This window comes from Petaurus breviceps, unplaced genomic scaffold (assembly GCF_028583685.1).
Source record: "Petaurus breviceps papuanus isolate PSGF00001 unplaced genomic scaffold, PetGlider_PUasm1.0 90701, whole genome shotgun sequence".
Lineage (NCBI taxonomy): Eukaryota > Metazoa > Chordata > Mammalia > Diprotodontia > Petauridae > Petaurus > Petaurus breviceps.
The window spans coordinates 9193881-9203866 of NW_027187316.1; the positions used below are offsets into that span (position 1 = coordinate 9193881).

The following is a 9986-nucleotide window of genomic DNA, read 5'->3' on the forward strand; positions in this document are numbered from 1 at the left end:
GCCCTGGGCCTGGCTGCTCCTGGTCCTGCCTTCAGGACTAGCAGTGTAAGGACAAAAAGGGCCCCATTCACCTCCCCTAACTTCAGAGGGCATCACGTAAGGAGCAGGTGCTGGGTGGGGGAGGAGAGGGAGTCCTACATGGTGAGTTCAAAAGGAAAAGAAAAAAATGAGGGGGGAGGGGGAGGGGAGGGGAGGGGCAGGGAACAAAGTTCAATGGCAAGGAGTAACCCTGAGGAGGGGGAGCAGTAAACACATTACACAAAACCTGGAATCACAAAGGAGGGACTAGGGAGCAGGATGGGGGTGAACAGCTTAATAAAGATGTCCAATGGAGGTGACCAAGCAGAAGGGAGAAACAGGAACAAAGGAGCCTGGGGCCAGGGGCTCTGGAAGACTATCAAATTCTAGAGCAGAAAAGGAAAGGGCTCCAGGAAGTCGAGTGGGAACAAAGACAGCTGTCCTTTTGGCTATTACTCCAGAACAGGGTGTTTAAAAATGTCCTTGCCGTAGTCACTTTTCAAGGCTCAGCTATATCAGGATAGGGGCTGATGTAAAGTTGAAGGTAGATGAAAAAAATCTCCATCCTACCAGGTTAAAATGGGACCACCCAGAGCCCTCCTCCCTGATGCCTACTCCAGTGTTCTCTACCTCCCCCTTGCACAATCTCCCCCCCCCCCACTTTTAGGCTTCCCAGCATTCCCTCTCTGCTTTTGCGCTTCCATATTAGCTTTCAAGAACCCCCCAAAATAAGTGGGAAATCAAAGGCCAAAAAGGGTTCACTACCCTCTCTGCACCATCCTTATGCCAAATCCCATGAATTCTGAGTAGAAGAATGGGAGGAAAGCCAGTTGAGAGGCACAGAAAGGGGGATTAGGACACTGAATAAAAAGGCCAAATATTTTTTACTCTGCACATTGTGCAGTAAAATGGATTGGGGAGGGGTAGAGACTGGGCGTCACATGGCTGTGGGGGGGGCAAGAGCCCTGGGGAAGACAGCCTCAACCAGGGCTGGAGCAAGGAAGGCCTTCCTGGTAGGACTGGGTCCAGGAGAGAAGCGTTTCTGATATAAGGGGAGTGGTGTTACTGAACCACCCCCACTGGAAGAAAGTGGGGGTGCACCCATGGGATGATGAGGGATGGAGTCCTCCCTGAGGGCTCAGCAATGCTCAGACCCATCCCTCGAAGGTTTACAATGCAGTTTTTAGCTCTAGGGCCACCACACAGCTCTTCTTCCAAGCTTAGGGGAGAAGCGGCTGCCAGGAAAAGGAAAAGGAAGGGCAGGCTCTGTAATCCTCAGCAAGACAAGGGCACAGCATGGGGTGCAGTGAACCCCCAGAGCTGGGGAATCCATCCTTGTCTGCCAGAGGCACAAAAGAAAACAGAGTCTCCCTCAGCCAAGGGCTTCCCTCTGTACCCCTGGGACAGCAGATGGGGTGCTTGGTTGGATTCTACAGTTCATCGGTGGGGCTGTGTGTGAGAGGGGTGGCTTTCTGGACACCCTCATCTTCCTCAGGATGAGGGTCCTCATCTAGGCTTCTTGGATCCTTCCTCTGCTTGCTGTTCTTCTTGTTGGACACCTTGCCTTTGCTCCCCTTTTTCTTGGCTTTCTTCCCTCCCAGGGCTGCTGTGTCCCCTTTCTTGCTGATCCATTGTTCAGTCAAGCAACCTGGTGAGAGGAGAGGGGAAGGGACAGAATGCTTAGACAACCAGCAACAGCCAGGAGTTTATCTGCCAAGTACCTGATGGGCAACAACTTGTTGGCTGGGGCCTACTGTACTAAGGCTTAGGAGAGGATGCTGAGGAAAGGGAGCATGCACAGGGATACAAGGGACAACCTTGTATTCATTCAGTAGGCATGCATCTGCAGGCAGAAGAGAGGTGGGTTCCAATCCCAGCTCCAATATTCATTAACTGTGTGATGCTGCGCAATTTACTTAATCTCTCTAAGCCTCAGTTTCCTTATATATAAAATGGGGAAAACGATACTTCCATGACTTAAAGCATTCTGATCAACCGTGATTTGAGAGCATGATTTCAAAGCCTGACCCTCATCATGCTACAGACCTTGTACTGGGGTGGTAATGGACTAATATGTGGAACAGGACACATTCTTAGGCTCAGCCAACACATCCATGTTTGGACAGATTTTGCTTGACCGTGCTTATTTGTTACAAGAGTTTGGGGGTTTGGGGTTTGTTTGTTTTTTTCCAGTGGGAGGAAGGGCAGAACAGAGAAAAAAATGAATTCCTGATAAATGACCTCCCCCCACACCAAAATTTACTTTTAAAAATATTTTCACTCTCTCCCTTTCTGGATAGTGAGAAAGGCATTTTGCAAAGAATAATGAATAAAAAGTAAGTCCCTTAAAGGCCATAATTGTTTTTCATTTTGTCTTTGTATCCTTGGTACAGTGTCTTACATGTGGTAATTTGCTGGATGAACAAAAAAGTGCCACATACATGTGAGCTCTGATGGTTTCAACTTGGGCCTTTGCCTCCAATGCCCACTACCCAGCAGCCTAGACACCCATGCTTTGTTTGGGTCACAAGGTAAACCCATCTGGTATCTACTTTGTAAATATTCTGAATCTTTTTCAAAGCTATGTGGAACTGCAGCCTCCCCAAATAATCAAGCCTCTCCCCCCCATCCCCCAAGATCAGATCTCTATTATTTGAGATCTCTGCCCCATCCCTATTTTCCCAGGGTTCACCAAACCCAGGTCTTCCATCAGGGGTAACTGACCTGAGTCCCCCCAAGCCCCACCCCCAGCTCACACTCACTTGTATCTTTCCCCTTTAACACATGATTGGCGCAAAGAAATGAGGTTAAGTCCTCTTCCTGGTGGTTTCGATACCAGTCCTCAATCACTTCCTCAAATTCCTCCACCAGCACATCGCACTAAGGTGGAAGCCAACAGAGACACAAAATGTAGAATGTCACACCTGGAAGGGTCCTCACAAATCAGCTAGTCCAATACCTTCACTTTTATAAAGAAGGAAACCAAGGCCTCTCTGAGAGGCTCAGGAAGGGATGCTGACATTATAAACCAATACCTCTACCGAATCCACTTGAAATCTCTGTTGGCAGGACAAATTAAGGTATTTTCTAGGGAGGTTCATACTTCAAATCAGCATGGACCCCTGCTCCTGATGTGGAAGAGGGCCTCACTGATAGAGACAGCACCAAGGGGCATGGGGACTTGGGAACTCATGCCCTGTCTTTTTCCCAGGACATAGACCAAGTTCATCTCTGGGCACTATCTTGCTGTGATGGCATCAAATTTAATAATCTGATTCCACACTTATTCGGTTTTATGTGCAGTGCACTGTGCTAGGTTCTTGGAGAGATACAAAAATTAAAGGGAGTAGGGGAATCATGAACAAATAAGTAGGCAGTGAAGTGAAAAAAGGACAAATCCAAACAAAATCCTCTGTGAAAATTTGCAGAAGAGGAGGGAATGACACCAAGAATAGGTGGGTGAGCTCGTTGGGCACATACCTGCTTCTTGAGGTCAGCTACCTCAGCTGAAGTCTCATTCCACAGTTCATAGGGTATGTCCATCACCACCTTCACCCCCTTGTGGACTAGATTGTGGAGTGTTTCAAAAGTCTCAGACATGCCCTAAGAAGAGGAAATATAAGGGTATCTGCCCACCTGCCCTTCTCAACTTTTGTAGGTGCCAGAAAAGAGCTACCAGATAAAGGTAATAGATATTTATATGTCAAGCTACAGGTTCCACAAAATCACAGCATCTCAGAGTTGCTGGGGCCTCTGAGAGCATCTAATCTTGCACATACCTGTACAGCAACCCCTCAGCAGCAGTGCCAACAGGGCCTTTCACATTCAACCTCTTGAATTTCACATTCAATCTTGCTGCTGGCCTTGACTTTGGCCTTCCTCCTTTGCTCCTGCTCAGCAACCATGACTTCTTACCCCTATCTTCACTCTCTAGCCTCAATCCAAACTCCTCAGTCAAAGGCTGCCCTTCTTATTCCCCAAACTTCTTGCTGATATTTCCTCAGTGTCCCCTTTCTCACTTGAAACCTCACCAATTCTGAAGAACTCTAAAAGTCTGGAAGCTGGCATAATTTCCCACCACCAGCAGGTAGTTTTGACCATTTCTGCCACTGGGGCTTCAGGAATGTTGATTGGCATTGTCGGGCCCCAAAGCCTCCCATATAATTTGTTGGGAATATCCCTAATGTCAGTCAGTGAAAAGAAAACAAACCTCTTCTATGAAAGGTGGGATTAAGAGGGTTAAACAGAGAGTACAAATAGAAACTGATAAAGAGCAGAGCAGATAGGGGTCAGCTTCAGGAAATGAGACCTCCCAAGGTTTGTGCTTCAAATCACACCCACACAGATGCACAAAGACACACACACACACACACACACACACTGAAGGACATGATACCAACCTTAGCAAACCGATTGCTGCCACTCCTTTCCTTATGCAAGCTATAGTCTAGAAGTCTCTTGCAGATGGTCTCAGTTACTTCAATTAAACGAAGATCCCTGAAAAAATACCAACACAAAGGGTACTGATCTCCCCACCCACTTACAGCTTACCCCTGCTGCTGCCACCAGAGGAATGGGGACAGGTTCTTCCTGCCTGGGAGACCACAGAATCATAGAATGCCAGAGCCAGAAGGAGCCTTAGAGAGACCATCTAGGCAAACCCGCTCCTTTTATAGATAAGGAAACTGAGGCCCAAAGAAGGGAAATGACTTGCTCAAGGTTAAACAACTGGTTAGTGGCAGAACCAGAACCAAAACTCAACTCTCTGAACTTGTAAGTCAATGTTCTTTCCATTCCATCATGTGATCTTGTGTGCCATTGTTTTCTCCTGGGAGATGCGAGGGGTTCAGAGAGAAAACTCCAAGTCTCCATCATCTCTACAAAGACTAAGGCAGGTTTATGTACCCACTGCTCACTTACGATTTGGTGTATTTGACTCTGGAGGCTTTCTGGTCTAGGATGCCATAGCCGGTATCAATCACTTCCTTGGTCTTGCCTGTCTCCTCAAAAGCTGACTTCAGTTCCACGGCTACATACTTGCACACTAGGAGAAAGAGACAGAGCACAAGTGGGTGAATGGATGCCACTGCCCAGAGTACTCCCCAGCTAAAGCAAACCCAAGACTATTCCGTCTCCACCACTCCTGGAAACAAGCTGACTCCTCTGACGATTCAAAGGGAGCTGGTTCTAGACTCTGATGGAGTACATCACATCCTCATCTTCTGACATTTTCCAAGTTCCCTTCAGTGCCTATCTAATATTTCTTGTTATTTTCTTGCTCCAGTCAAGCAAATTTGTTGCCTGTCTCCCACATAATTTGTTTGTTCCAACCTTCTTTTTGATGAAAACACCATTCCCCCAGCCTAAAACACCTTCTTGCTCATGCTACCCAATCCACATTCAGTGTCTTCTTCAAAACCCCTAGTCTCCAGAAAACCCTTTCTTTGGATTAACCTACTAGATTCTCACTTTGCCATTATATCAATTACTAAAGAGATTTTCCTAAAGGGCAGATCTGACTATCCCCTTCTCAATCAACTCCTGTGGCTCTCTATGACTATTTGGCATTTAAAGTTCTTCACAATCTGCGCCTCCTCCTCCTACCACCTTTCCTGCCTTATTCTACATTATTCCCCTCCATGCATTCTATAGTCCAATCATCCCAGCCTTCTGGCTATTCCTCTTATAAGACACTCCATATCTTATTTCTATGCCCTGACACTCAGCTGTCCCAGGGCCTGGAATGTTCTTGTGCCAGAAGCATTCCTATCCTCACCCCCTTCTCTTGGGACCCCTGGTTTCTTCCAAAACTCAGCTCCAGTATCACCTTCTGGATAAAGTCCTTTCTTGTCTTCCTGGCTGCTACTATTCCCGATTAGGTTACCAATTACATGTTTTACATATAGTTATATATGAACATGTTGCTTTCCCCATTTGAATGGAAACTCCTAGAGAGTGGGGGTTTTGCCTTTTCTTTCTCCTCTTTTTCCTTCCTTCCTGCCACATAGTGGGAGTTTAATAAATGGTTATTGATTTTCTGATTGATTATTCAGGGTCCCTTCAACACCGAAGTATTCAATATGAATCTCTTCATTTGGCCTCACTTGCATGCTGCTTTTTAAATATCTTGGCTATTGTCTCATGTCTCCTCCTCCTCTCCAGGCTATAATGGCCTTTATTTTCTATTTCTTTCTATCTTTTTCATTGTGACCATTATATAATAGGTATTCAATAAGTAATAAATATTGTTGATAGGAGGGCAAAATGACTTAACATTTAGTTCTGGGCTAACCAGGTCCTCACGTACTCTTTAACACAATATGGCCTTGAGCCTAAGCCTCATTATAATTAAAATACCAGTGGCAAAGGTTGGTGGGAAACCAATTTACCAGTGACAAGTAATGTGCCCTGGAAAGTCATGATATTTTCTATCATCTGCATTAACTAATGGCCTTGAGACTCTATCGAGGGACATAAAGAAGTGACTCGAGTAATTTCATCAAATAAGCTGGTTCTCTGAGAGTCTGAATTTAAATTACAGCTCACCTCCCTTGTTCTCCATTCCGTGCCATCTGCTGTCTACTTTCCTACATTCCTCAACTTGATCCCTCCACTCCAGGAAAGCACATCATCTTTCTGGCTTCTCTGCCCCCTTCTCCCACGCCCTCTGTGTGAATTCTGCAAGGCCTGAGGGTTTGGAATACCCTCCTACTATACCACCCATCCAACCATAAGCCATCTCCTCAACTCCTCCAAACTTCACCACCTAAGGAGCCCCTCTGGGGATCCCACCCAGAACCTCTAGGGAGGCCTGTGGCATGGAACCCAGAAACTCATGGCCATCCGTTCACCCACCCACACCCTTCCTGGGCAGCTGCACAGCCCTCCCATGTGCTGAGGCCTGTCTCTCTCTCAGGCTACTGGGCCAGAAGCCCAGCTCTGTTGGCCAGGCACAATAAACACTTATAGAAGAGTATAAAATTATTATTAACAATAGCATAGTAAGGAGAAGCCTGAGGGCTGGAATTTGCCAAATCAACGTGGAGCTCTAACCATCTTTGTTAAATCATCTATAAAATGAGGAGGGTGGATAATAACAACCAATGCCATCTACCAAATAAAAGCATACCCTCCTCCATTCTGGTATTCTAGGCCCTCCACAATCTGGCTCCAACCTACCTTTCCAGCCTTATACTACCCCTCTTCTCATTGTGTAGTCTATATTCCAGCCAAACTCAGCTACTCCTCCTCCTCCTCAATTCCCATCAGACCCCTTCTCATCTCCCTGCCTCTGCTTACACCAGTGATGTCAAACTCAAATAGAAATTAATCCCTGAGGTCTTAGAAGACCATAAATAAACACTACCTATGTTTTATGGTATTCTTATTTATTTTGTTAAGCACCTTTTGTTTGACACCTCTGGCTTACACCATGCCCTCGCTGTGCCTGCAATGGACTCTACCTCTCCCCTATTTCCATGTATTTAAGTGTCTTCTTACCTTCAAGGTTCAGTTCTGAGGTCATCCCTACCCCAATTCTGCTCCTCCGGATGTCTTTGCCTAGACTCCTCTTCATACTTCTCTCACTTGCTCTGTTTCATCCTTATTTTAAACACTCCCTTCTCCCTATCAGATTTTAAACTCTTCGAGAACAGTATCTGTGTCCTGTCTATCTTTGTATCCACTTAACAATAAACATTCGCTGAACTTTAAAATTAGCCTCTATTTGTAAAGGAAAAGGTTTACAAAATACTTTTACATACACTGTCTCATCTAACCCTTATACCAATACTGTTGGTAAGCAGGGTTACAGTCTTAGCTCCATCTTACAAATGAAGAAACTAAGGCTCAGAGAGGTAAACTGATTTACTTCTCAGAACATATCAATCACTTAATCCCAGGCCTTCTAATTTCTGATCCAGTATTCTTTCTCGTATATTCACTTTTAGCTCTAAAATGCTTGGATTCTCCTGGTCTGACCTCATTCTTAGACCATGAACTAAAGTGAGAGTTAAAGAAAAAAAGGAAACTGCCCTTGGGGCCCCTTGGTTTCAGGATAAGACAAAAAAAGAGTGGGAAGAGGAAGTGAAACCACTCAGGGCCAGTAGAGGGAGGTGGGGCAGACAGAGGGATCCGTGACCCTACACAGTGGGTTTGGGGGGAGGGGACAGCAAAATCAAGTAAAATGAGATATTCTGAGTTGGGATGGGGGGAAGGGAAGGAAACAAGTGAGAGCCTGAACTATATGATCTCTGCGGACAGTGAGATTGTCTCATGCATCCCTGGGATCTAACATGGTATTCTAAACACTTAATAAACGTCTAAGTAGTGGGAGTGAAATTCTCAATTCATCAAATTTTCATTAGATGCCTACTATGTACCAGGAGCTGTCCTCAGCACTGGGATACATAGATAAAAATATGCCCTCAAAATGTTTCCTATCTAATATGTACACAGATAACCATGCTCAATGGTAGAATGTGCTATAAAGTAAATCAAGTGAATATCAGAGCTGTAAGGGATGAGCCAGATGATCCTTTCATTTTATTTGTGAGGAAAATGAGACCCAGAGGAGTCAAGTGAACTTTCTAGGGTCACCTGGCCAGTAATCAGTAGTGTGGGGACTTGAGCCCATGTCTGGAGGAATCAGGGAAGATTTCCTAGAATAACTGATCACCAAAGTGATATCAAAGTAGACAGTCAGCTAGCTTTTAGAACACACTTTCCAACTCTTCTCCTCTCACTATTATTATTAATAATGATAGCTAATACTTACAAAGCACTTACGTGCCAGACACTGTGCTAAAAGTTTTATGATTATTGTCTCATTTGATCCTTACAACAACCCTGAGAGGTAGGTGCTATTATTATTTCTCTTTTACAGATGGGGAAACGGAGGCAGACAGTGGTTAGGTGACTTGCCCAGGGTCACACAACTAGTGTCTGGGGCATGATGTGAATTCAGGTCTTAACTATCCAAGAAGGGTTCTACCCACTGCTACCTGGCTGCCTCACTGCCATCCCCTTTTTTCCTATCTTCCCAGAAACATTTTTAAAAAAACAGCCTTTAAATTCTGTCCTTCATTCCTGTCACCCATTTTCTTTCCCACCCTCCCATCTACAGCTAGTACTGATATAATGCTTTAAGTTTTGCAAAGATCTTTATAAACATTATCTCATTTGATTCTTACAACAACCCTGGGAGATAGGTGCTATTATTAACCCCACTTTCCTGAAGAGGAAACTGAGGCAAAGGTTAAATGACATGCCCAGAGTCACATGACTACTGAGTGTCAGGGACACAATTTGAACTCAGGCCTTCCGGACTGTAAGTCTAGGGTACCACCTAGTGCTTTTCCTTTTCTGCCTTTGCCCTTATCCATTTATTTTCTCCTTATTCGGATGAACTGTCATTAATTAAGCGCCTACTAAGTGCCGGTACTAACCTCACTTGTCCACCCCATGCCCCTTCTCCAATCTATATCCTCCCTTTTGCCTCCTAGCACAGCCCCCTTCCCTAAGTCCATGCCCCGCCCCCTCCTCTAAGTCCCGCCCCTCACCAACAGGCCCCGCCCCTTCCCTTCAGGCCCCGCCTCCGCCCCTACATTAGGCTCAGCTTCTTCCTCCTCACATTCCTTTCCCCCCCACCCCATCCCGACCCCACCCCCCTCACCCTCGCACTTGCTGGGCAGTCGGACCCAATCGGTCTCCTCAGCCGAAGCGCCCAACTCGGAGGGCGGGAGCAGGAGCAGCAGCAGCAGCAGCAGCAGGAGGAGGAGGAAGAGGCGGTGGGGCCGGGACCGGGGCGCTGGCAGCAGCGGCGGCGGCAGCGGCCGCTCCATGGCCGGGCCGGGCCGGCACTTCCTTCCCCCCCACCGTGCGGCCGCTTCCTGGAGCCACTTCCGGGACTGCACACGTGCCTGGGCGTCACCACGGCAACGGCGAGCCCCTCACTCTTCTTCCTTCCC

At 46.4% G+C, this 9986-nt stretch overlaps 1 protein-coding gene across 6 annotated transcripts; it reads right to left on the reverse strand.

Moving 5' to 3' along the window:
- Window positions 1-883: 883 nt before the first annotated feature.
- CNPY3 (canopy FGF signaling regulator 3) lies at window positions 884-9980 on the reverse strand. Of its 6 annotated transcripts, none has more exons than XM_069065971.1 (7): window positions 9692-9980; window positions 4939-5062; window positions 4419-4515; window positions 3499-3621; window positions 2781-2898; window positions 1616-1666; window positions 884-1002 (listed from the first exon to the last, which is right to left on the reverse strand). In XM_069065971.1, the coding sequence occupies exons 1-7, from the start codon at window positions 9858-9860 to the stop codon at window positions 956-958; spliced, it is 729 nt and encodes a 242-aa protein (XP_068922072.1). In that variant the 5' UTR covers window positions 9861-9980; the 3' UTR covers window positions 884-955. The 6 variants fall into 6 exon arrangements, with proteins under 6 accessions (XP_068922072.1, XP_068922070.1, XP_068922073.1 ...); XM_069065969.1 differs by having other exon boundaries at window positions 884-1069; window positions 1602-1666; XM_069065972.1 differs by having other exon boundaries at window positions 884-1009; window positions 1601-1666; window positions 9692-9978.
- Window positions 9981-9986: the final 6 nt, after the last annotated feature.